The sequence below is a fragment of the Gekko japonicus genome, unplaced genomic scaffold, assembly GCF_001447785.1.
Source record: "Gekko japonicus isolate JY-2015 unplaced genomic scaffold, Gekko_japonicus_V1.1 scaffold55, whole genome shotgun sequence".
In the NCBI taxonomy this organism is placed as follows: Eukaryota; Metazoa; Chordata; class Lepidosauria; order Squamata; family Gekkonidae; genus Gekko; species Gekko japonicus.
The window spans coordinates 536,445-562,418 of NW_015160837.1; the positions used below are offsets into that span (position 1 = coordinate 536,445).

General features: G+C 44.3%; 2 protein-coding genes across 3 annotated transcripts in view; one reads left to right on the forward strand and one right to left on the reverse strand.

Moving 5' to 3' along the window:
* RFC1 (replication factor C subunit 1) overlaps nucleotides 1-17,463 on the forward strand; it is a 52,696-nt gene extending 35,233 nt beyond the window's left edge. For both annotated transcript variants that reach the window (XM_015418206.1, XM_015418214.1), the window contains 13 exons: nucleotides 1,747-2,143; nucleotides 2,411-2,520; nucleotides 3,303-3,417; nucleotides 3,623-3,711; nucleotides 5,812-5,949; nucleotides 7,309-7,404; nucleotides 7,986-8,084; nucleotides 9,560-9,714; nucleotides 9,814-9,931; nucleotides 11,639-11,784; nucleotides 14,009-14,222; nucleotides 15,900-16,085; nucleotides 17,230-17,463. In XM_015418206.1, coding sequence (XP_015273692.1) covers nucleotides 1,747-2,143; nucleotides 2,411-2,520; nucleotides 3,303-3,417; nucleotides 3,623-3,711; nucleotides 5,812-5,949; nucleotides 7,309-7,404; nucleotides 7,986-8,084; nucleotides 9,560-9,714; nucleotides 9,814-9,931; nucleotides 11,639-11,784; nucleotides 14,009-14,222; nucleotides 15,900-16,085; nucleotides 17,230-17,310 — 1,944 coding nt within the window. In that variant the 3' untranslated portion in view covers nucleotides 17,311-17,463. The remainder of the gene's footprint in view (nucleotides 1-1,746; nucleotides 2,144-2,410; nucleotides 2,521-3,302; nucleotides 3,418-3,622; nucleotides 3,712-5,811; nucleotides 5,950-7,308; nucleotides 7,405-7,985; nucleotides 8,085-9,559; nucleotides 9,715-9,813; nucleotides 9,932-11,638; nucleotides 11,785-14,008; nucleotides 14,223-15,899; nucleotides 16,086-17,229) is intronic.
* Nucleotides 17,464-18,881: 1,418 nt separating this feature from the next.
* WDR19 (WD repeat domain 19) overlaps nucleotides 18,882-25,974 on the reverse strand; it is a 63,333-nt gene continuing 56,240 nt past the window's right edge. Inside the window, exons 33-37 of the mRNA XM_015418152.1 lie at nucleotides 24,431-24,581; nucleotides 23,187-23,310; nucleotides 22,265-22,341; nucleotides 19,959-20,080; nucleotides 18,882-19,078 (exon numbers count right to left, since the gene is read on the reverse strand). Coding sequence (XP_015273638.1) covers nucleotides 19,972-20,080; nucleotides 22,265-22,341; nucleotides 23,187-23,310; nucleotides 24,431-24,581 — 461 coding nt within the window. The 3' untranslated portion in view covers nucleotides 18,882-19,078; nucleotides 19,959-19,971. The remainder of the gene's footprint in view (nucleotides 19,079-19,958; nucleotides 20,081-22,264; nucleotides 22,342-23,186; nucleotides 23,311-24,430; nucleotides 24,582-25,974) is intronic.

Genomic DNA, 25,974 nt, shown 5'->3' on the forward strand with positions numbered 1-25,974 from the left:
GGGCTTGTAGCTTTTGTTGTCAATTTATAATATGGTTAACTGTTGGGCTTCCGTGAATCACTTAAGTATGTATTCTCTCGTAATAAGCTGTTTCTCTTCCCAAATAACTTACTTGGTGAGCATCGAGGGCCTTTCAGAATGCTATTTTAGACCCAGGAGGGTGGAACCTTATAAACTAGGAGTAGAGATGTGAAAAATTGAAGCCATGGGGGGGGGGGGGTTCTGGAAAAAACTGGAAATTTTGGGGGAAATTGAAATATTTGCAACATTTTCCTGTCAAACCTAATTTTTAACTCATTTAACATCATTTATAATTTAGTTGCATGTAAAATTGTACAATTAGGCATGTTCATGGAATGTAAAGACATTCCATGAATGTAAAGAATGTAAAGTATAACTGTCTTTGTTTTTAATAAGAAAAAAATGCAAGTTCACCCAGTAATTGAGAAAGATTTACTCACTGCTGTCCCCTGTGCTACCCTGTGCACATATCTCTTTAATTTTTCCTGTCTGGAAGGAAGGAAAGAAATAAAAGTTGGAGGTGGAAAACAGTTTCTGTAGTAAACAAAAGAAGGTGTCTTATTTGGACAGAATCTCTCTTATGGTCACAACAGGCGGGATTATTTATTTATTTAAAACATTTCTGTGCTGCCTTTCCACCTAAATCACGTTCTCAGGGAGGCTAAGATTAAAACATTTAAAACATGAAAGCAGCATTTAAAATATTTAAACAATTCCATAAAAACATATAGACATATGAACTCATCTTTGTATGTCTGGATGGAAGCACAGCATGTCTGAATGTTAACCTAAGTCCATAATATTAAAAACACTGCAGTCTTATTACCATTGAACACATTGTAGTATATAATTGTCACCAAAATGATATAAATTTAAAGAAAAAAACAGGCTTGAAAATGTGTCTACAGTATAGAAGCTGTTTTTTAGTGCTCCTCTAAATTTCTTATTTTTTCCATTGGAAAAATTGAGGAAGTTCTCAGGGGTTTTTTAAATTGTGGTGGTGTACATTATGAATGTGAAAACCCTTGCCTTAAGAAGCATTTTACTCATTCTAAAAGTGAAAATATTTCATAGAAGTTTTCCCCCCAATGTTTCCCCAAATTTCAGTTTTTTCCTCTGGGTCTCCACATCTCTAGCTCGGGCCTTGCTTTCCCTGGTTGTGTTTTACTCAGAGTAAGGAAAGCAGGCAAGGGAACTTGCCAGTCCAACGCCTCCTTCTGATCTTATCCTGAGTAGAACCACCAGATACAGTACAACTTCTGAACAGCCTCGCATGAGTGGAGGCGCTGAACTGAAAAGAATGGCTTGCTGTTAATGAATTGTTCTGGAAAGCTTTAAAATATACCTTAGAGCTGTACTTTTTGGTCTTTGAGAAGTCTCTCTAGATCATTTTGCCTGAGCCACCCCCTGCAACTGCTACAGCCCTTCTGCCTATTGCAGAGGATGGGCCACTGGTGAGGGCTGGTGGTCCTCATGGACACACTGGATGAACTTACAAAGAGCTCTGGAACGCCCATCTGCACATAGCGCAGAGAGAGAGATAATTGGTGAGTGGGCAAGCTGTTAGGGAAGTTTGACCGCCCCACCAGTCTCTTTGACGGATCCCTGAGAAGCTTCCAAGGAGCCTTGGACTTCTCAGAACACTGTTTGCTGTCTTCAAGCTCAGGTCTGCCAATTCCTTCCTGTGGTTTTTTTAGTTTTTTTTTTTTTTTTGCTTCCCTCAAGGCAAAGAAAACACAACCCAAATCAGGGAAAACACCGCAGAAGGTAGAAGCAGAAAAAAGAAAAATTAGCCCAGCAAAGGTGGAGATTGAGACTAAAAAGAAAAGGCCCACCCCTGGAAAAGATGGTGCTGTGAAATCTGCAAAGAAGGAAACCACAGAAGCTAGGAGAGGTCTGGTTTTCGATCAGAAAGCCCCGGAGAACAAACGTGCTGCAAAGGATGCAGAGAGACCAGTTCGAGAGACGAGTAAAGGCGAGGCAGAGGTGTTGTTGTGGGTGGACAAATACAAGCCCACATCCCTCAAGACAATCATTGGACAGCAAGGAGATCGGAGCTGTGCCAATAAACTTTTGTGTTGGCTTCAGAACTGGCACAAGAATACTTCAGAGGACAAGCATGGTAAATGTACATACATGATTTGTTTAAAATGTTTTTTGGGGGGGGCTGTGCCCCATGATGTCGGCTTAAGGTGGTTTACAAATACACTGTACAGGGCATAACAAACATTTCTTCTGGGATCTGCCCGTCCTAGTAGTGGGTTCGATCTAAAGAGTCCATTCCACCCATAGAAGTTGCTGGTGCTTCATTTCAGTTAAAAGTAATTTGATTCTGTCCATCTCTGTATTAGACATGGCTGGATAAACCTGTCCTCCATTTTCCCTGCAGTAAAATCCAGTAAGTTTGGAGGCAAAGATGATGGCGCCAGTTTCAAAGCAGCTTTACTTTCGGGGCCACCAGGAGTCGGTAAAACTACGACTGCTTCATTAGTTTGTGAGGTGAGTCGTATTTTCTCAAACAGGTGTTGGGAAGGTGGGAAATCTGATCCATGCGGATGGGCTTCCATTGGAGCTTCTTATTGCTCGCAACCGCTGAATGGCATGAAAAGTGCAGCATTTTGATGTTGGGGAAGGGTGTAAGCTGCTGCTTTTGTACTTACCAGTCGATAAGAGCAAAGGTATCTGCTGCACTTGGCACGTGGGAGTAGCCCAGCTCTGTCAGCTGAGAATTCTGAAGGGGTCCCCCCCACTGGCACACAGAGAAAGCTGGAGGGGATTGCAAGGAACTCCTAGGAAAGGAGGGTGGTCCCACCTGGCTGACATCGTCACTCTGTCATTTCCTCCATTTACCTCTGGCCTTACTGGCTCAAATTACAATGTCCTGTTGCGTCTTGTTCTTTGCGTCACATCGATTATAAATCAGGAACCCGTACCTGCTTAGGTTCTCTCTCTGGAGACACTTTTTTACATTGGTGGCTAATTTGGTACTTAGGAATTGTATTGGGGAAGGGAAGGAGGTGTGGTGAGGATTGCGGGGTGCCCCCTCCTCCCCAGTCGCCAACCTGGAAGCGAGAGGGATTTGTGGATGGGGATGGTTTTGGCCGATTGGGCCGTCTTCTTAGGGGTCGCTGGAAAGGACCAGTCCCCTCCCCCATGTCCTGCTGCAAAACTAGCTGCAGACTAAGGATCTATTTGGTATGAATGGGTTTTCTTTTTAGTAATGTAGCTTTAGTTGGTGTCTGATACTGAAACTGGTGGCTTTGTTTTCGTGTTGGGATTAGGAACTGGGTTTGAGTTACGTGGAACTGAATGCCAGTGACACACGCAGTAAGAACAGCCTGAAGGAGGTGGTCGCCGAGTCTCTAAACAACACCAGCATCAAAGGGTTCTGTTCAGGTATTTCTGTTTACATGGATGTTTATTGCGTCACCTAGTTCAGTCATCCCAGGTTTGCCTACAAGACCACCTCTCCAAAAAATTTTCTTTTGTTAGCTGACCCGCCCACTTTACATCAAGTCCTCCACGAGCAGTGTTTTAGAAAGCTAGTACTTGGGAAGAAGGCCCTTGGTGTGATCTTTTTGCTTCTCCGTCCTGTCTTTAGGAGCATCAACTTCTGTTAGCTCAAAGCATGTCCTAATCATGGATGAAGTGGATGGGATGGCAGGCAATGAAGACAGAGGAGGAATTCAGGTGAAACTACTTTCGGGAAGCATAAAGCAGTTACAATCGAGCTCATGTTGTCGGACAGGTGGCTAACAGGAGAATTCTAGATGCTTTGGGGGACAGAGTAAATCAGACCTCAGAATCAAACCTCAAAATGACTAATGTGACAAAAATAGAGGTGTGTGTGTGTGTCTGGGGAGAGAGGTGGGAAGCGAACATAAACTTAGATTGGATGAAACAAGTGATGATCATTCAAAACCTGTTTCCCTGACGATGGAAGAATGTGTGGTACTGTATGTTTTATTCTGCCCTGCTGCAAGCCCGGTGTCAGCTAGCTGCCATGCTTTCTTTGTTTTCTTTCGTCCCTGACCTTTCCGCATACGCACATGCTTGCTTTGCATAGCTACTGTGGGTAACATAAGGGAAGCGCTCTTTTCCCACCGTTCGAACTGGCTCAGCCAGACAGTGCTATCAGTGTAACCTTGAAGAGAAGGGAGGGCTTGCATTCCACTATCACTATCGGTGTGAATACTTCTGTTCTCAGGGGGGTGGGGAGAGTCTCCCGTTTATGATGTAATGTCCCGCCGGGAGAATTCCTGCGCGCGTGCTTGGATTTCATTTGCTTAGCTAGATGAGGCATCAGAGTATATGAATTGAGTCCCTTGCACTAATGCATTGAGTCCCTTGCATCGTTATTCCTGACAATGTACCTGTACCACTTGGCAACAGAACAGTATTCCAATAAAGCATAACTTTTCCTGAAGAGTGTGTTTGGACCTGCGTACTTGTTGACCCTGACACCCGGCAGTTGTTCACGCATGACTGCAGGGGAAGAGTGTGGGAGCAGTCTGCGAGGCAGCTTTCCTTCATACCCCTTCTCACCTGGCCACAGTCAGTGTGTGACAGGGTGCCCAGGGTCAGGATCTGCAGGTTAGTTTTTCAGGGGGGAGTCCTGTTGGTCTGCAGCAGAACAGAGGTTAAGACGCTGAGCTGCAGACCAGAAGGTCTGTGGTTCGACAGTTCGAGACCCTAGTGCCATATGACGGAGTGAGCTCTCATCTCTGGCCTCAGCTCCTGCCAGCCTAGCAGTTCGAAAACAAGAAATTGCAAGTAGATAAATAGGTACCACTTTGGTGGGAAGGTAGCAGCATTCCGAGCACCTCGGCGTTCAGTCACGCCCGCCACATGACCACGGAGGTCTTTGGACAATGCTGGCTCTTCGGCTTGGAAACAGAGATGAGCACCGCCCCCTAGAGTCAGATTCGACTAGCTTTCGAGCAGGGGAAACCTTTACCTTCAAGATGCTACTGGGCTCAAATCTAAAGTTTATGTTTGTTTCAGAACCACGTTAAATGGGAACCCAGTTTTATACTAACCACCAGCTTAGATTGGTACAGACGTTCCCCTTCCATGTAAAACCATGCTTAAATTAATTGGCGGTCACATTTTTATGCCTGGTTTCTTATCTAGAGACACCTTAAGAAGGTGGGTTGGATGGAGGGAGTGAATATATTTTAAGTAAATAATTTCTTTACTCTGTTTAAGAGGAGTCTAACATTATTTCTCCAGGATGGGTAGCCATGTCTGTCTGTAGCAGTAGAAAAGAGCAAAAGTCCAGTAGCACCTTAAAGACTAACAAAATATGTGGCAGGGCAGGGGCTTTCACGAATCACTGCTCACAAGAAGCTACCCTGCCACATATTTTGTTAGTCTTTAAAGTGCTACTGAACTCTTGCACTTTACTATTATTTCTCCAGTGCCTCTTTGTTTGATAAGACAAAGTGGAAGCAGTATTTTAGCTTACTAAAGAGTATACATGTTTTGACCTGGGCATTTTTCTTCCTTCCTTGTTGTGGCTTCTCTCTGAGACCGTACCGTAGGATCTTTTGTTTGGCACGGAACACTTTTGGCATAAAGTGTATGGATGGCTCCAAGGCTTTGTGTTACCAAGCATGTATAGCAGGGAGATGTTGCCTTTTGTGACCCTGAGTCCCAGCACTCTGGCCTACTAATCAGTTGGTGTAACAATGTCAAGCCCTTCTTGAACAGCTGAAGGCAGTACTCTGTTTTTGCCGCCTTGCTTCTATACAAAGAGCATAACCCTGGTGTCGCAATCTATCACTGCAGGAGCTAATCGACCTGATTAAGCATACAAAGGTTCCAATAATCTGTATGTGTAATGATCGGAATCATCCAAAGATCCGTTCCCTCGCCCACTACTGCTTCGACCTTCGCTTTCAGAGACCGCGTGTAGAACAGATTAAGGTATGCAGTTGACAATGTATGTGCTGGGGCGCTTCACTCAGTGCCACACGGGACCTGACCAGCAGTTCAGTCTGCATTAAAGGTGCCTAACCAGCTGCTTCCGGGCGACTCTTAAACTGGGCGTGATTGTTGCCCCCTGTTCACCCCAAGCATCGTATGATTTCAGATGCTGCTACTGGAGATAAAAAAGAGGTTCCAGTCAGGTGTCTTGGGCCGATAGCCAGTGAGAGATGAATTTATAGAGGACTGATCTAACTGGAGCAATATTGCGATATTTCGGGTACTTGACAGCTCCCCCGTTCTTGCAGTGGGGGCTCCCCCGTTCACACAGCGGGGGCAGGAGTCTTGGTAAGCCAGCGTGCATAGCCGCAAGCCGCTTGGCTGTGGGGTCGCAGGCTGTGCAAGCCATGCAGCCTTTTGCCTGCACCTTTCTCCCTGACGTGCTTGCCTTTCCATGTACAGTGAGGTGCTTTTAATTGGGCAAGGGAAAGCGATACAAATGCAGCACTCTGTTAGAAGCACCTAGTTAGAGTGGCACCATCCAGGAAAACCTGAGTCGCATAATTCTGCAAGTGGAATAAACTCTTGCTGAATCTCTTTTTGAGGGGCCTCATTCTAGAGCCCGAAACAGCCTGGGAGGCTTCTGCCTCTTTCTGCCACCCAGGAGTGTCTTGGTTGTTACAATAAGGGGAATGGCCAAAAAAACAGCAAATAACAACTGTGTACTGCACAAACCCGCAACAAAGTTAACAAAAAGAGACTTCAACACAAAGGTAATTCAACACATGTAATCCATCATAGGAAAATACAAAAGTCCACAATATCCCAAAGGGAAAGAACAAAGTCCAGAATAGAAATTTCTCAAAGGGAAACAAAGTCTATTCTGGACTTTGTTCTTTCCCTTTGGGATATTGTGGGCTTTTGTATTTTCCTATGATGGATTACATGTGTTGAATTACCTTTGTGTTGAAGTCTCTTTTTGTTAACTTTGTTGCGGGTTTGTGCAGTACACCGTTGTTATTTGCTGGTTTTTTGGCCATTGTTTACTGTGGACAATAAGGAGAATGCCAGTCACTTCTTTGGGGGAGGAAGGGGCAGGAAAGGTGGACTACAAGCAGAGCCGTCCATTGCTGGTGAGCAGGAAGAAAATGCTTAACCTGGAATCTGTTGGAGGTTATTGTGCCTCCTCCCCAGTAAAGAGAGAGTTTCGTTTAGTTCTTAAAGCAAAAATGACAGAAGATGTGGGCATGTAGCCGTTATAAAATATCGTTGCCACGATGGTTTACTAGAATTCTTGGGAGGGGGTCGCCCACTGCTCTTTCTGTGATTTTCATATTTTGAAGCCTGTGCTACTCGCAGGGTGCCATGATGTCTATCGCCTTCAAAGAAGGGCTCAAGGTTCCACCGCCAGCGATGAATGAAATCATCTTGGCAGCTAATCAGGACATCAGACAAGTGAGTTATCAGTTCCATTCTCAGTGCTGCTCTGTCACGTGTGGGTGGGATACCACCAGGTGGAATGCAAGATTCCTTCATCTGCAGAGGTTAGAGTGGGACAAGGGGCAGATGGCAGTGCGGGGATGGGCGTGGCTGGGAGGGTAGGATGAAGGATTTGGATAATAAGTTCCATGGGAAATTTTATCTGTTATTGGGAGTAGCGTTAGAGGAGTGGTTGGAGGAAGGAGTAGGCTTGAATGTTCTTGATGGATACAAGAAATGGGATAGGTGCAATATGTGTCGCTTGAGAATATTGGGAACCCTGGCATGAGAAAGCTTGCATCGGTAAAGCGATCTGGCAAGAAGGTTCCAAGAAACAAGGGCTGAAGGAGTCGCAGAAGGAGACAAAGACAGGGAGAGCTTTGAAAATCAGAGCAGAAGTCTTGCTTGCAGTGTGTGTGTATGGGGAAATCACACTGCTTTGTGGATATTTGCTGATATCAAATTGATGGCTATTTCTGGTCATTTATACACTTTGTGTTTTTCCTCTGGAAGGCACTCCTAGGAAACTTTGTCTCACCTCCCTACTTTCTTCTCAGGTTTTACACAATCTCAATATGTGGTGTGCAAAAAACAAAGCCCTGACTTATGACGGTGTCAAAGAAGATGCCAGTAAAGCCAGAAAGGATATCAAGCTGGTAAGAGAAGCATTGCCCTGAGTCCTGGATAGCCCAAACTAGTTCGATCTTGTTAGATCTTGGAAACTAAGCAGGGTTGGTCCTGGCTAGTATTTGGATGGGAGACCCCCCCCTGCAGAGTCAGGCAATGGCAGACCACCTCTGAATGTCTCTTGCCTTAAAAACACTGAAGAGTTGCCATAAGTCAGCTGTGACTCGACATCAAAGAGAGAGAGAGAGGCATCAGTGTTCTGTGAATGGCCGCAGACATGCCAGCTTGCTGAGCTGTTTTGGAATAGGACTGGCATAAATTTCTGTTGGCATGCCTATTTCAGAAGTTAACGTTTATATCTTGGGGAAGTGGAGGAATCGGTTGAAGTCAGCCGCTGTCTCTCAAAGTTAAAATCTGCACATCTTCAAAGTGATGCAAATAATTGGAGTTGTCAGGTTAGGAGAGAGCCTGCGTACTTTTTAAGGAACGCATAATCCAAGCGGTGAAGGTCTTTATCACAGAACTGCAGTGATAAGGAAGCTGCAGCTGTGGTAGAATTTGCCCCACAGTCTTGATTTGCATGTAGGAGAGAACCAAGGAGGAATGAGAAACGTCTTGGTAAGAGCATAGGCCGGTTACGATTAGGTTTAGCAGGATGGAGAGGGAAAAGGATGGATTGTGTGACACCAGAATAGGTGAAGAGAGTGGACACTTTCTCTTGATGGCATTGGAAGATGGCAGCCACTCAACATCTTTGGTATAATGAACTTTATCACTGTCCCATCTCTGACAATATTGTTACAAATACCCAAGATCTAGGTCTGGCACTATTTGGTTATCCCATTGTAGAGTTTATTTAATTAGAATTTAAAATTTGGAATGAGGTGACCTATATAACGTCACAGGCAGTGCTAAGCATCCTGTTTGCACCAGTTCTTGCTCCATGCATTGCATTTAGAGACTGGCTTGGGGGTGGTGGTGTGGCTTCTAAATAAAACACCAGCGGTTTGTTTTCTTCCCGATTCCTCCAACTTAAGAAATATGCAGTTAAAAAAGAAATCTGGCCACGTGATGGGATTTCATCACGTTCCGTTTCCCTGTTCATCTTGGCACAGGTGTCAGAGAGGAGCCGTCCAGAGGGCCATGGTGGCTCATCATATGCTCTGCTTTTTGGGGGGGTGGGGAAGTCAGAGCTGCTGTTTTCAGCAGTAGTCCCACACCTCCAAATAGAAGCTGGTCTGGCCCTGAATGTAGAACAGTCCATGACGTTTTAAAAAGGGACATGATTTCACGATGTCCCAGGAATCATTGCCATTCTTTAAACCAGTCTGATGCGCTCTGACCTTTAGGAGCTGTTGAGATTTAATGCAAATTGTTGTGAATCCTTGGGCAGAAAATGCTGTGAATTGCTACCGTTGTGGAATCGAAACTAGCTTGACTGATCGCTGCTGAAGGTTTCCTCCACAGCATCCACATATCTTGCTTTAAAACCATTGTTTTGCAGGGCCCTTTTGACGTTGTCAGGAAGGTTTTCGCTGCTGGAGAAGAGACTTCTCGTCTGTCCCTTATTGACAAGTCAGACCTGTTCTTCCACGATTACTCTCTAGCCCCTCTCTTTGTCCAGGAAAACTACGTACACGTGAAACCAGCTGCTGCTGGGTGAGTTAATGGAAACAGCATAGTTGGGACTTGAATTAAAATGTATGGGTATCAAATGGAATATGTTGGTAATAACATGGCCAGGTGGTCTTCTCCTAGGGGCAGCATGAAGAAACATCTGATGTTGCTTAGCAAAGCAGCTGACAGTATATGTGATGGCGATCTAGTTGACCGGCAGATTCGCAGCAAGCAAAACTGGAGCCTTCTACCAACACAGGTAACCTCCGCCTTCGTTTTCCACTGCCTCATCTCTGCATTTCTTTGCTTCGTTGTTACAGGTTGTAAACACGGAACATACCAGCGGCTCATAGAAGTTACATGTAAAGCTAACTTTTGCACACATCCCAACCCCAAGCCGTATGATAGATTCTGACCCGTTGTCTAGAGTAATGGCTAAAGCAGCGATCGGTAACTATGGTTTAGTATAGAACCAAATATGGATGTTTGAAAAGGTATATTGAAGGAGGAGGCAAAGATTTTTATGGGATTCAGGGGCTTCCCTCAAGATGCTTCACAGAAAGTGAATTCTTCTCATAGCCTTTTCAGGTGATCAAAGAAGATGCCCCCTTTTTCATTAGCAGAAAAGCTGGTTATATCCAACCATTTCTTTGGATCTTTAATTATAAAATGTTGTTGACATCTTTTGGTCTAAAGTGAATGTGAAGAGCGGAGTACTTGTTTTTAAAGAGAGAGACATTAGTTGCTCTTGGGACTTTTTCTTGCATAAATCAAGAGGTAAACAAAGGGTGTTTTAATTGTGGAAGGGAAAGGTGGATTCAGTGGATTCAGAACATTACTATTTTCCTTTCATGCAGTGGTATTTACATTCATGTTCCAGTAGGATCACACACATCTGCAGACTTCCCAAGTATGTTGACCAAGGAGTTTTAGCTCACTATTCATTCGTCCTTCCACGTCGACATTGGGCACACTTGGCTTTCTGGTTCTTTTAGGAAAATTCAGTAGTGGCTCAGAATAAGAGAAATCAGATTTTTCCATTGGCAGCAAACTTACGACATCTATGCATTTGGCTTTAAGGATTAGACTTCTTGAAAATACGTGTTTGATACAGATGTTCTATAATATTAGTAGTTGTAGATTTTCCGGGTTGTCCTATAATAGTTTCCAATATGGAATTTTGAATAATAGCTTTCTACTGTGCATTCTTATGCTATTCTGTTAAAAACAACATTAAATACCTGACTTAAAACTGATTTTTCAAGGCATGGTGTCCAGTGATTCTATAGCACAAACAACTTCCAGTAGGACTTCATGGGATAGTAACGACTGAAGATCATTTGAATAGACAATGCCTGAGAAAATATTAATGCCAAATATATAGGTCATAAAACATGCTTGGCTTGGAGATTAGAAGCATAACTCATTTTACTGCATTGGAATATCATGCCCTATCCATAGCTTCTTTTCATTCTGTTAGTGATACTTGGGCTTAAATCCAAAGGCAACTATTCGCTTTTATAACGTTGACCCTCTCTGGAATGCAAATATATAGAAAGCACAAATGAGAAAATGTGTACTGTGCTTGAGATACTGAGCTCTACAAAGATAAGCATGAAAAGTTTAGTTGTGTGTAAGGCCAGAGGCATTTTTCTGCTATGCAGAAATCAATAGATAAGTGATTCAAATGCATTAGGCTCATGGAATTACGTTACACAAAATCTACGCTGTATTTTGGTGGATCTTAAAATGAGACTTGACAAAGCGAGTGACAGGAGAATATATCTCTACTAGTCATAGAGCAGCAGTTCAGTAGAGTTATCTCCATGTTCAATATTGCCCATTTCACAGCTGCTGCCTTGAGTACAGTTCTGAATTTGTCTTTTTGTGTGTGTAGTTTAGGAAGCACTGCTGTCTGTTGTAGCCTCTATGCAAAATCATTGTGTATCTACTCTTTCCTTTTAAGGCCATTTATTCGAGCGTCCTCCCTGGGGAGCTGATGCGAGGTTCCATGCAACAATTCCCAAATTTTCCAAGTTGGTTGGGCAAATTTTCATCCACGGGAAAACATGACCGTATCCTTCAAGAGCTGACGATGCACATGAGTCTCAGGTAACACTGGGTAACTTCTTGTAGCTTCTGATTGTATGATATTCTTGTGGTCCATACTGTCTGTCAGGCACTATGCATTCTTTCACATGTTCCTTGGAGAAAGATAAAAAGCCGTGCAGTCATTCTTGTGGTATTTTCTAGGCTTAGTTTACCCATGGAGTTGCATGGGTGAATAGGATTGTGAGGTGGACACAAATCTTCAGAATAGCCAAATAACAGCAAGTCTTGGGATACCTTGACTAATGGATTTATTTGTGGCATGAGCTTTTGGGATCCAGAGCATGCTTTATAAAATATACAAAGGGCTACATTTACTTAGCAGAGAGATTGATACCTAAAGCCATAAGGAGGGGTGTGCATTTGGGTCTACCCAAGCCAAAAATCTACCCAAAAAAAATACCTTACCGGTTTTTTGGGGGGTAGATTTCAGCATCCCAAATGTATTCGGGTTTTCTCAGAAAAACCAGGAAAAATGTTCCCCCCAAAATCCCAGATATATTTGGAAATTACCAGGTAGATCCCACATCTCAGCTGTTTGTTGGACCTCTCATGCAGTCCCTTTGAAGTTTAAAGGGACTGCAGAAGACAGCCTGAGGATCTGTTGTGCCAGCAGGGGGCAGACCCTTTCTGCTGACTCAGATTGGGGCTGGCTTCTCATGCAGCCCAGTTTAAACCAGGCTGCCGAAGACGCCAGCCCTAAGAACTCCTGTGCTGCCAGGAACAGATTGCTCCCTGCAGGCTGGGCTTTGCACTAGCTTCTCCTGCAGCCCGGAGCTCATTGCTCCTGGCAGCACAGCAGCTCCTGGAGCTCACGTCTCCTGCAGGCCGATTTAAAATGGACTGCTGGAGAAGCGAGCCCAGCCAGGATCAGCTGTGCCCATGGGGAACAGATTGTTCCCCGCTGACTCAGCTTTGTGTTGGCTTTTTTTTGTTTTAACCAGTATTTTTCTTCTCTGGTCTATTGGACCTGAAAAAATTCGGGATTTCTGAAAAATCCCGGATCTGAATACCCTACTGGTATTGGGATCTGGGATTTTCCAGAAATCTAGACATTTTTTTCGGGTCCTATGAAGCCAAACGGAAAAATATTGGGTAAAATGTTTTTGCACACCCCTAGCTATAAGCAGCTCAAAGAGTGAGAAGTTACTGAAAGAAGTGGGAAGGCCATTTCGTGCTATAGATTGGGTGACAGTACATTGTAGAATACAGATGAAAACAAGATCAAGACAGTCCATTTCTCAATCTTCCCTGTTTGTGTTAACAAAACAAACCCTTGTTGCAGATGTAAAAACAAGCAAACCAGCACTTCAGGGAGAGAGTGTCTAGTGCAGCCTGCTCAGTGATTTGCTAGTTTTTTTACTTGCAGGGAGGATTTCATGTGGAGCAGAAACATTCAGATATCCCCTGCCTATGATGTGGTCCATTCTTCCATCTCATTCCCATCTCATTCTGCTGCACATACAAGGCCAGGCCTGACTGAAGTGTCCAATCTACTGTTCCTGCCCTAGACATTGCTGTCTTCCAGACAGCAGTTCTATTTGTCAGCAATGTGACAAGGCACAAAATTGTTTCCAGGGCCAATTCAGTGTGCTGGCCTTGATCTTTGAAGCCCTGCACCACTGAGAGCCTCCTATTCCCCCCATGAGCTTTCTCAACAACTGGAGCAAACATGTGAGCTCCCCATATGGTCCTTAGCAACACTGCAACTTGCACTGCCTCTTAATTTTGCATTTAAATGGGCATTTTCAACTTGTAAGGCACTATATCAAAATCACATGTCATTGTGAGGCAGGCCAGAAGACAGAACATTTGAGATATCATATGGGCAGATATGAGATGTACTGCGAAATCATGGTTCAGAATATTCTCTGAGCTGAGTTTCTTTCAGCATTCGTTGACTCTGCCTCCCAAACATTCAAGATGAATTGTAATGGCATATGGTTACATTGCAGCATCAGAAGCTTGGTCTCCATTTTGCCCCTAAATCAGGAGGAGCTTATATGAGGCTGCCTTATCGTCAGACTAGTGACCCATTCAGTTTGAATCACATCTGCATGTGCACACATGCGCCCAGCCCATGACGCTCTAAGATAGCAAGCAGGAGTCTGTCTCAGCCCCGAGGTCTCTGAATGCTGGTGCGTGAACCTAGGAGTGCCTTTGTGCAATGCTGTGGACCCTCCATTGAGAAAAAGCCTTGCTAAATACGTTTTATCCCTCCCCACAGAACCCATGCAAGCAAGAGAGCAGTAAACCTGGAGTATTTGCCATACTTGCAAGGTGCCATTGTGAGGCCCTTGGCTGGCCTGGGGACAGAAGGGGTGCAGGATGCTGTGGCCTTCATGGATTCCTATTGTTTGGTGAAGGAAGACGTTGAAAACCTAATGGAATTAACCAGTTGGGGAGGCAAGCCCAGTGCATTTTCTAAACTGGATTCCAAGGTAGGAAACCCATCAAGTGAATTTCAGTTGAGATTGTGCGTAAAAAGGGAAGGGTGCTTTGTTTAGAAGCTGAAAGCCTGCAAAGAATCGGAGAAGCAAGGGTAGGTGGGGGCAGTGTTAATGGTTTGGGAATCTTTCCCCCCCCCCACCAGAATTTCTCCTCCAGGCTTCCGTTCATTCTCAGGGGCTGGAAAAGACTGATCTCATTTCTTCCTCATCTTTTAACTCCTACTAAGCTGCTCTCAGTATTCCATCCCTTCTGGAGTTATTTAGTCCTTGACAGGGCTTTGGGTCCTGGTTGATAGCCAGTGTGGTGTTGCTGCAAAGATTCGCAAAATTTTTGTGGACCCTCCCATGATATTATATTTGTACTGTTAGTGCCTGTTTGAGAAAATACATAATGAGAAGATCAAAATAACAATGCTTACTGTGCATATGGATTCATGCAACCCTTCTAATAGCTTTGCAGCCCCCGGGGTCCCTGGCCCGCAGGTTGGGAAGCAGTGGTATAGCGGTTAGTGTTGTCCTAGGACATGGGAGACTTAACCTGGAATGTACCACAGGACTAAATTTTCTACCGCAAGAGCCCCCTTGGTCAGGTGCACCTTTGGAAGCTTCTGCCGCAATAATTTTGGATTGGATCCTTTTTCTACCTTCCCTTCTCTGCAAAATATGTGATTACTTTACTTGTAACTTTGCTTTTGCGGTTGGAGACAGTCTCTCTAGATTAATCACTTTTACCTTTGTGAGAGAATTTCCACATCGACATGTCTGCTACACAGCCTGGGCCATGATATCAGGCACTCACCAAGGCCTGTTGGGCCCGTCCGTTGCCTCACGTGTGCTAGTGTGGTCTGGAAGTCACCTGTGTTGTGTGCACGTGTACTGAGAGAGTTAAAGGAAGCTGTCTTCATGGATCCTAGTCTGCCCTTACTGGTTCTCTCTGAAAAATCCCAAGGGACCTCAGGGAATAGAGTCCGGGAGCCATGGTTCAGATGGATTTGTTGTATGTTAATCTCCAGTAGACAGATCATTATGATCTAAGCTGACAGCTACCTGTCAGCAGGTGGATGGATAGAGCAAGTTCCAACCGGTTTAGACTGGCACTGGACAGTGTGCAGTCACAGTGACTCAGCATGACACTGATTGGTGGAACTCTGTATATAAGTCATTGTACAGTTACCATGTATCCTCCTCCTCTGTATTGGATGCCTGGCGTAGCACGTTGCTTGTGAATATTGTGAATAAACCCTTGTACATAGTGTACCACTGGACTGCGTTATTGTGGTTACTATAAGGGGCTTCACAGCAAGAACTGCAGTGGAAAGCTGGTGAGGCTGGAGGCTGGGAAGGGTCTGGCTTGGACAGTCCCACACCCTTAGCGCAACAGGATTATTTATCTGCTTCATTTATACCCTGCCTTCCTCCCCAGTGGGGACCTAGAGCAAGTGACATTGTTCCCTGGTCATCCATTTTGTCCTCACAGCAACCCAGAGAGAGAGAGGTTAGCCTGAGACTGTGTGATTGGCCCAGGGGTCACCCAATGAGCTTCCATGGCAGAGTAGAGATTTGAACCTGAGTCTCCCAGGTACTAGTCTGGCACTCTAACCACTACACCACACCGGCCAAAACGAATCTTCGTTTTCATACGGATGGTCTTTCGTTCACCCCAAACAGGTTAAATCGGCTTTCACGCGCAGCTATAACAAAGAGGTGCATCTCACACCCTATTCGTTGCAAATAGTAAAGAAGTCAAAGCGACAAGCAGAGTCTTCTCAGGATACAGAACTGAATGAAGAACTGGAGGCTGATGAAGTCCAGTCTGAGGATGAGCAGACTATTGAAAATGATGCAATGATTAAGGTAATATTTCCCATTAATGGTGCAGTTAATGCAGCAACTCCGGGAAGCGGCTTTATTGTTGAGTATTTGGCTACCTGGGACTGATGGGCTGCGTACTTGTATTCATTAGCTTAATTTTTTATAGACTGCTAAAGTGGCTTCTTTGAAATGTTGATGGACTTGCAGGACATGACTTGTGTGAAGCTTTTGAGCACATTTTGCACCACTCCATCCCATTCTTTCAGTACATTTGACTCTATAGAAAGTGTTCTGGGAAAGATGGAAAGCACTGTGACATTGATAACATGTGACTTTGAGCAGGAAATGGCAGACCAGTATCTGGTTTAATGCATCTTTTCTGAAAATTGTATAGAAAAATACGATGCTGGATCAGATGTCAGCTTGATCTGATCTAACAGCTCTCTCCATATAAGGGAATCCTACAAGTGGGCGTCGTTCATATCTGTGGGAGCCCTCTTCAGGTTGACTTGACTGTTTTGGGGAGGAGTGGAATGCCTTATTATTTTTGTCTTTCCTTTTAAATGTTGTAAGTGGAGTTGGATGCTACAACTTTGTTCAGGTCACAGCAGGTCATTCTTTGGTGCAAGGTGCTTTGTGTGGTCAAAGGCCTCACCATTGGTTCCAACCCATTATCTGTTCTAAGTTTTAAATATAAGTCTTTGGTGGCAGAGTGATATTTCATCACTGGATACTGCCACTTATGTTTGGGCAGTGGGTAGAAGGAATGCCAAAAGCTTAGAAGTGCGTCCCCCACACATTCTGGTAATTGGGGGACTTCTGGAATTTATATTTTTTGCAGAACTGGGTTGTTTAATATTGAAACTCACATGCTACCATTATGGGTTGGGCAGTTTGGTGTAGTGGTTAAGTGCACGGACTCTAATCTGAGAGAACCAGGTTTGATTCCCCACTCCTCCACTTGCAGCTGCTGGATGACCTTGGGCAAGCCATAGTTCTGTCAGAGCTCTCTCAGCCCCACCTACCTCACAGGGTGTCTGTTGTGGGGAGGGGAAGGGAAAGGAGTTTGTAAGCCACTCTGAGAGAAGGGCGGGGGATAAATTCAATCTCTTCTAGTCATCACTGTTTCACTTTTTTGTTGTTGTAATGGCTATTTAAATACTTGATTTCCCCCCCTCTCCTACAGAAGGCAAGGTCTGCCAAGCAGCCAAAAGTGGAAAGACCTGAACAAACAAAAAAGGGAAAGACAAAGAAGAAATCTAAATGACTCATTCATTTCTGATTAATAACACCGACTAGCTGTTCAAACTTTGCTGTCATGTTACTTCAGGCAGAAATGAAGAGGAAAGGCTAACATGAATGGACTGGAAAAGCCCCTCGTAGACAGTGTTTCTCCTGTATTGCTACTACAGTACAAAAAGATACACACATGAAGTCTAAATAAGACTAACAACAATTTATTTCTGCCAATTGGTATAAAAACTCAGCAACAACATCTTTGCAGAGCTCCTGGCATTTTTTAAATAACCATTATGTTGTCAGATCTTGTATATAGTATATAATAACAGATGCTAAATTGCGTGTTTCTTTTGTACATGATAAATGTGCAGCAGTATGTAAAGTTGCAATAAAAATTAGTTTCATATTTTAAACAATTTTTCTACTTGAATTGCATGATACAGCTGAACTTTTAATTTTTTTAATTGTTTTTGGTGACTATTTGTGTGTGCGCATGCCAGGAAGTCATGGCTGACCTCTGGTGACCCCTAGTGGGGCTTGGACCTTTCAGAGAGGTGACTTGCTACTGCCTGCCTCTGCAACCCGGCCCTGGAATTCCTTGGAGGTCTCCTATCCAAGTACTTGCCAGATCTGAACATTGTTTCTCATGCTCCTTGCCTAATACTATATAGCACCTGAAGCATTCTTCACACACAACTCTGTGCATGTGTAGGGGTAGACCACATCCTATGCAATGAGGCAGAGAAGCTGTTTTCTAGGAAGAATTTTGGAGACCATGTTCTAGAGCAGGTGCCAAGATTCCCTGGTGTCCATATTTCAGTATGTCCACAGTTTTCAGGGGGAAGTGTTCCCCTTGCCACCCTCAGAACACCCCTGAATTTGGTACTTGGGTCTGTGGGAAAAACAGTATTGCATATCCCAGCATGCTCCAGGTACCTTGTTCTCGCAGCCACTAAAGCAAATATTAAAGAATATCTTTTTTTTAATTCCCCCAAGTGTTTTTTCTTCTCCCTCATTATTTTGTCTTTCCAGCATGTTTTCTTCTCCCTTCCAAGTATCACCACCAAAATGTGAAAAGTTCCTTCTCAAGGGTTACCTCTGTCTGCACCCCAACCCGATGATTAGTGAGAAATCAGAGGATGAAAGGAGAATACCACATTCTTTTTTGTGTAAAATGGCCAAGAGCCAAAGGAATCTAGAACTTGTGCAATGGAGTTTTAATATCTTCCTTAGCAGAAAATGTCCATCCTTGCCTTTTGGCCTGGAGCAGCTGTATAGTTTAGGTGGAACTCTGGTTGTTGATTGTTCTTCACTGTCTGGGGTCATCTGCATTTCTAGGGCACTGGCTGGCTCTGAGGTGACCCCCCTCCCCAACTGAGCACTCAGGAGCTTTGAACATCCTAGGGGAATGGTGCTCGATTTGAAATATAGTCACATATATAAACTGTGTCTTCCAAACAAGGTATGAACTTTGGCGACTTTACTAAGACTTGTCATATAGCATTCAAATTTTTATTGTAAACAGAAATGGCTATGGTACAAACATTCTATCAAAATATAAATATTTACAGTTCAGAATTAGAACAGATTTGGGTAACTATAAAAATCTTGTAAGAGCAGTACCAACTGGATTCAAAACCTTGACACATCCTTAAATATTGCAGCACTTGTGTGGTCGGTGTCTTCTGAAAATGTACACGGTTGTGTGTTCTAATTCAGAAGGGTTAAGTAATTTTCATTACATTGCACAGTAGAAAAATTCATTTTCTGGCTTGTATAATGTTGCAACATTTGATCTGCAGAGGTATAAAAACATAAAACATCTGGTCTCAAACTGTTTTACGTTCTTCCACATTCCAGGAGTTGGGAAAACAGGGACAAAAGCTGCTGTAGGGGGGGGGGATGTGTGGTATAAACTGAACCACCCCTCCCCCAATACCTTATCGGTATTTTCAAGTATTTATTAAGCCAAATACAGATCAGCTACCAATACGGCTCAGCTCAAAAACCGATTTTTTTGGGGGGGGGCGGGCTTTTATTTGGGCAAACCCAAGCCAGCTGCGGTGGCTCAGACGCTGAACTGCAGGCTGTGAAAGGTCAGCAGTTCAAGACCCGGGTTGCTGCATGATGGCGTGAGCTCCCAGCTCTAGTTCCAGCTCCTGCCAACCTAGGAGTTCGAAAGCAAGAAATTGCAAGTAGATAAATAGGGACCACTTCGGTGGGAAGGTAACAGCGTCCCGTGCGCCTCGGTGTTTAGTCATGCCGGCCACATGACCACGGAAACGTCTTCGGACGGCGCTGGCTCTTCGGCTTTGAAACGGAGATCACCGCAACCCTAGAGCCGGACTCGACTGGCTTTCGAGCAAGGGAACCTTTACCTTTTTAAGCCAGCCAAAGTAGCATGGAGCCGTCAGCTCTGCGTTGCTCTGGCTGGTCCTGTTTTGCAGCTCTGAGCTGCAAGAGAGGACCAGCCGGGGGAGCAAGGAGCTGAGAGCGTTGCTTCGGCTTGGGCTGGCTGGCTCCTCTTGCAGCTTAGTTTAGACCAAGCTGCAAGAGGAGTCAGCCCGGGATTGGCTGGGGCTGTGGGCGCTGGCTGCTCCAGCTGACCCTCCCTCCCTTGCCCACAGGCTCAAGTTAGAATATCTCTACAATTACGGCGAAGGTCAAAATACTTACTTGACTACAATCATTATTCTACTTCCAGCTTGAGGTATGGTGTACAGTCAACTACTTTCATAAGGCTGACAACATTAACTTTTTCTGAACACATTGGACACGTGCTTTCATTCTGTAACAAACTGTTTAAAGATAACGGAAATCACATTTGTGGCTGTTAGAATCACACTTAAACCATTTCAGCTGCTTTTGATTTAACGTTGCTTCACAAGGATAGAATCCTACCAAGGGGACATTCATTTTAATGTCAACATACGTGAAATCTGTGCACTGGGTTCACATGCATGTGGTTATGCTCAGAACAAGAGATTAAAAAAACAAGGCTGAGGGTGCAAGTAAAGTAAAAAGTATATATTTTATTACTTAGCTAAAAATTCCGTATGTGTTTTGCCAACAAGCTTCTTCAGGGGAATCAATAATATAATATACAAATACAGTACTGAGTTCTCATAATGATATAACCGTGGTTGTGCAGTTAAACGTATGTAAATAAATATGTTCTAAAAAATCAAATTGCAATTTGTACTGTGCAATGTTGCACTCTGTACAGAAAAGGACTATGTGCAAAAAATACCCTAAGAGTTTTGGTCAAATTCTCCTTTAGCAGCAAGTTTGGGTGGACACCCACTTTCTGATGGGCCCGAAAAGGAACTTTCTGCTTCTGAGAAGAACCCCTTGATATGTGTGCCAGAAACATGTAAACCTTTGCCTCCTGTCTGCCAACCCTGAGACATGTTACAGAACTGGAGACCCTGTCCGCAGGAAGGAGACACTTATGAAGATTTAAGGCTCTTCTGCATTCTCGTTTTTGTCATTTGTGTGTCCCTGTTGTTTTTTCCTTTTCCACATGTTTTGCTACCTCTAGTGGTCGATTTGATATTACATCGCTGTGTGTTTGGCATATCGCTTTCAGACGCCGGGCCTACAGCAATGTAATATCGGATCAACCACTAGAGGGAGAAAACATGTGGAACATGAAAAAAAGAAAGAACCCTAAAGCAACAGTGATGCACAACGTAGGAAAATGAAAATGTGGCTAGTTAGGTAATGTAAACTTGTTTTTTCCTTTCAAGTCTTGTATTCAGTAGTTTCCATCTGTTTAGATTTTCCTATTAGCTTTTTTGTGTGTGCACAGAATAAAACCTTAATACAATTTGCTCTTTTGGCTCTGAGAGACTTTCTGTGTTACTCTCCCCACGAGCTGGCTGCATCAAGCTCATGGTATCAAAAACCTGAGAACTGGGGAAAGTGTTAAGCTCTGCCTCAGCACCATACGGACATACAGTAAGGGATATTTCCTGGCTGATCCAGAGCAGTCTAACATCTCTGCGTGGTGGCAAACTACTACAGAGAATATGGCAGCTAGTGGGAGTGTCTCTGTAAACTTCCAGATGCACAACCCAGCAGACCCGAGGAGGAAAAGAAATGGAACCTACAATTAGGGGCCCTAACAGAATCACCTAGAGCCAGGTCAGTACCCTAAAATGAACTCCAGAGTATCCTGGGGACCACATTGCACATGAAGGAGCACAATGTGTATGGCACCCCCCCCCCCCAGCTTGCTTGCTTTCAGTTCTAAGAGGTGGTTGGGGTAAAAAGTTCAGAATCTGTTTTGTCATTTAAAATCTCTTCTGTACACAGAGTGGTGCTCAAAGTTTTCCTATTATGATTTCTGGGTTAAGGGGGTATGTTCAGTGGGAAGAAACTTAAATATGTAAATATTTCCTATCCCCCCCCCCCAAAAAAAAAAACCTGATCACTGTCCTTGTTTCCCTTGTATGAATAATAATGGTCAGGGCTTGGTTGTGCTAACAGGGCAGTGACAAAGTTGATTCCGCGTAAAGGGCATTTGACCTGGACTGATCACATGCCCTTTATGATCATGCTAGCCGACTGGAACTGTTTGCAAAGACCCCCCCCCCCGCCTGCAGTTTTGTCCTCACTGTTATGTGATAAGAAATGTTGTGATGATGGAAGAGAAGTGTTTGGCAGTGAATAGCTGAACTGTCTTAAAGTCAGAATGAGGCACACATTTCCCCCCTAGCTACTACTGACTGGTCCTCTAGATAGGCAAGGCAGGCAGAAGGATCCAATGCAGGCAAGATCCATTCTGCTAGAAAACACACATCAGAGGAAACATCCTTCTGCCAGAAGAAAGCACCTCCACTAGAAGAGCAGAGGGAAGCTGAAGTACACATCTGTAACAGCTAGAAAAATGTTTGGCTGCAGAACGCGAGGTCACCTTGAATTGATCTAGTGCCTGGTTTGCGCTGATGATAATGGAAAGTATCCGGACTCTCACTTACTTTCTGAACTCTGAGAATAGGGCAGGGAAGTCACAATGGGGACACATAGTCCAGTCGCCTTTCACCATATGCCGTCCCTAGATGAGACAGAGTGATTACACTTGGCTATTTCATAGTGCTCCTAGTTAACACACTACAACATATTCACACCAAATATTTTGTCAGATTGCTGGTTGATGTATACACACCCACCATGAGGAAATGAACTGCCAAAATTAGATATAATTTACAATTATATATCTTTTATGTATGAACATGAAATTCACAGAGCAAGATCCATGATCTCAATAATGTTACGATTTGGCCACACAAAATTAAGATGTGAATCAATCAACACCTGGTTTGGCTTAGTATATCGACACTCATTCTTGGTGCATATGTGTGTATCTGTGACCACTGAAGAAGGCCCTTAGGGGCAGAAATGTGTTTGGTCTTGTTCACTGTGATTGTGGTCTTGTTTGTACATCATCAGCTTTGGGATATCCATATATACTATACATTGTACACTGAGGACTACTTAGTCCAATAACTTTCAGTCTAGAGGCTAAAATCAAGGGCTATATTTTTTAAATTTGTATTTTCAGTGCACCATAGAATAAACTGATTTGTTTTAATTCATTTTCGTATCGTTTCTGCTCAGCCTTTGTGGTACCTAACACAATGACACATTGCCAAAGGCTCCTCAATACAAACTACTGACACTTAACTGGCTGAAAAGCCTGGGGTGCCAAAATAAAATCACTCATGGGTAATGTTTGAAAGCAGGGATGCAAGAAAAATTGGCAGAGGAACTCTTAATAGAAGTGTGAAATCGCTTATGTTTTTTTTTTTAAGTTAACAGTTTTATCGGGTACTTTTCCAGAAATTTAAGGTGAGGGAGACTTAATTAAATCTTGCCAGCTGCATTTCACTTGGTACTTACAGTAGCGATGCAGTAGGGAAGATTGTTTTTACAGCCAGGACAGAGAAGCTCACATTCAGGTAGCAAGAATTCACAGTAGGGACAAGGTGTGGTTGGCTCTTCAGCTTCTGATGTGTCAGGTCGTCTAGCGACAGAATGGAAGAAATCTATTAAGAAATAAATACTGCCAGGCGGGCCTGTAGATAACGTGGGGCCCGCGGGGCCCAGCCTCCCAGTGTTTCTTCCAGGGCCCCTCTCTCCAGGGCTCACCCCAAATTGAATTAATGTAATTAACTTTGATTTAATTAGCTGTGCCCTCCCAGGCCCCCTCCCAAAAAAGTCCCTAGCGACAGGTCTTCTGCCTAACAAAGCAGCAACGCTGTTTTTCTTTTATGAAGAAGCACTAAGCACAGGTATACGATGTTAATTCCACCACATGCCATTGTGTGAGTCTCCAAAGCAATCCTCAGTTCTGAGAAGGCCTGTTTTCAAACTGATTTTCAGCAGTTGGCCGTTTTCCTGCTGTCAAAACAGACAGCTAATTTGGTGGTCTATTTCTTCCATATTCCTTTATGGAAGGATGTGATACATCAATGCTTTTGCTGTGCAAACTTAGTGGCATCAACTCAGTGGCAGCTTCAGGACTGGCCTCCAAGAATGCCAAAATGGCTCAGAAGTTAATTCCCAGCGTTTTGACAGCCACAAGGCTGAAAAAGCATTGTAAAGCGCCTACAGCCCTCCTGCTGTCCCACCCAATGAAAATCCAGCATATGGACCCTGCAACCACTGGAAGTCCTCCTGGTCCAAAACTCAGTCACAAAACCTCTGGGTGGTGCCCAGCTTCAGCCCTGCCCTCTCTAACTCAGTTATGTGAAGATGAGCAACACTGAGCTGCTATGATGATTACCAAAATATTATGTATGGGATCGGCAACACATTTATATTTCAGAGCAATTTTACACGAGTGCTGCCATCACAACCAGCGGTAACTCCTTACTGCCTTGTGCTTCAGATCAATGAATGATCAGACTCCTTATGTGACAGAAGGAAAGGCATGCTAAAGGTAGCTGAATTCTGCTGAGGTGTGCACTCTCGTTTCATTCTGTGTGTTCCGAACCCCCTGCCCACCTCAACCTCCCCAGATCCATAAGTCCTGGACAGCGGCGATTACGGGCAACTGACTCAACTGTCTGTTGTTTATATCGGGCAAACCCCACACAACAATACATTTCCAAGACTCAGTTAAGCAAAGCAGCGAAGCTCACCTGACCATGGCTTCAATCTTCTTTTTATACCTCAGATCAATTTTATTCCGGTACTCCGGTCTCATCAACATGGCGGCAAAACCAAATGCTGACTTCTTCAGTCCTGCTCTGTGACATTCAATCACAGTGGAGGTCAGGATGGGGACAATGTCTGCAAGGAAAACAATGGGAACCCAGGTTCTTCCAGCGGTTAGGAAAGGCCTGTTCTGAGCTCCTTACTGTCAGAGGTTCCTGGGCTTTACAGAGAGCGGCTAATGTCCTTCCTAAACACTGCTCCCTCTAAGCTGAGTTAGTGTGAGCTAGCGCACAGTTTTTTAGCCTCTGGCTCACACATTTTTGTCCTAGCTCAGGCAGGATGGGGCTCCAGAGCAGACTAATTTATGCAGTAGCCAAATCGCTCGCTCACAACTTTAATGTCAGTAGCTCACAAAGAAGAATTCTTGCTCACAAGACTCCACAGCTTAGAGGGAACATCGTTCCTAAATTATGATGTGATAAAACAAGGTTGCACTTACCTGTAACTGTTGTTCATCGAGTGGTCTTCTGTGCAGGCACACATGGGAACTGCACAGAAGCCACAATGATGAACGCTCATTACAGAAACAAAATGCAACACGTGGCATTAGGTATTCATGGAAGCTCCTAGCAAATTCACTCATGCATAAACGGCATATCATAAGCATTGCCTTGCTGGATAAAACCAAACATCACCTACTCCGGCACCATCTCTACTTTTCTCTAATCTTCTCTACTAGCTGGGCTTCGCCAATGGCCAGTCAAATGCTTTAAGGAAGCTCACAAAGGATCTCTCCAGGCTGGGTATGGGTAACAGAACAGCAGATTCGATATATAAAAACTGATGCATATGCAGGCCACTACCAAAAAGCCTAACCACACACATAATTGTGAGGTCTAATTCGGCTGAAAAAGACGTTTTCAGCCAAGAGGTAACCTAAAAGCCAGAGGATGGCCAAAAGGTACTATCACAGCAGAAGGAAATAGAAAGTTTTATGCCAGGAATCGGATAGGTACAAACAGTTGAATACCAAAACAAGAATGCCCACTAAGAGACTCATTTAAGGATGACCATATTAGACTGGCTTTAAAAAGCAGCATTAATTCCAAGGTTTCTGTAAAGCAAAACCACCGGGGGGGGGGGCGGAGTGGACTGTGAGGTTTAGATAGCCCTAGGAAATGTCCTGTCTCCCACTCCTCTGTCATGATCCCTGATGGAGAAGGACTTGCCAGAGACAGGTCCAGCGGTGACTACTGGAAAAAAAACTACCCACTCAACTCAGCCTGGTCCAGCAGCAGCAGCAGCCACTGTGCAGTTCAGCCCAGCTTGGCCTGGCCCAGTCCTGGCATCCTTGCACCTGGGCCCAGTCACTGTGCAGCCCAGCCAGACTTTTACTGGGGGGAGGCTGCCAGGAGTAGGGAAGGAGGAAAAGCTGGAGACATGGGGGAAGAGGAAAGTAGGTTGGCTGGTGGGTGGAAAGGAAAGAAGGAAGCAGGAAAAGGAGAGAGGGCCTGGGGGCTGCCAGGGA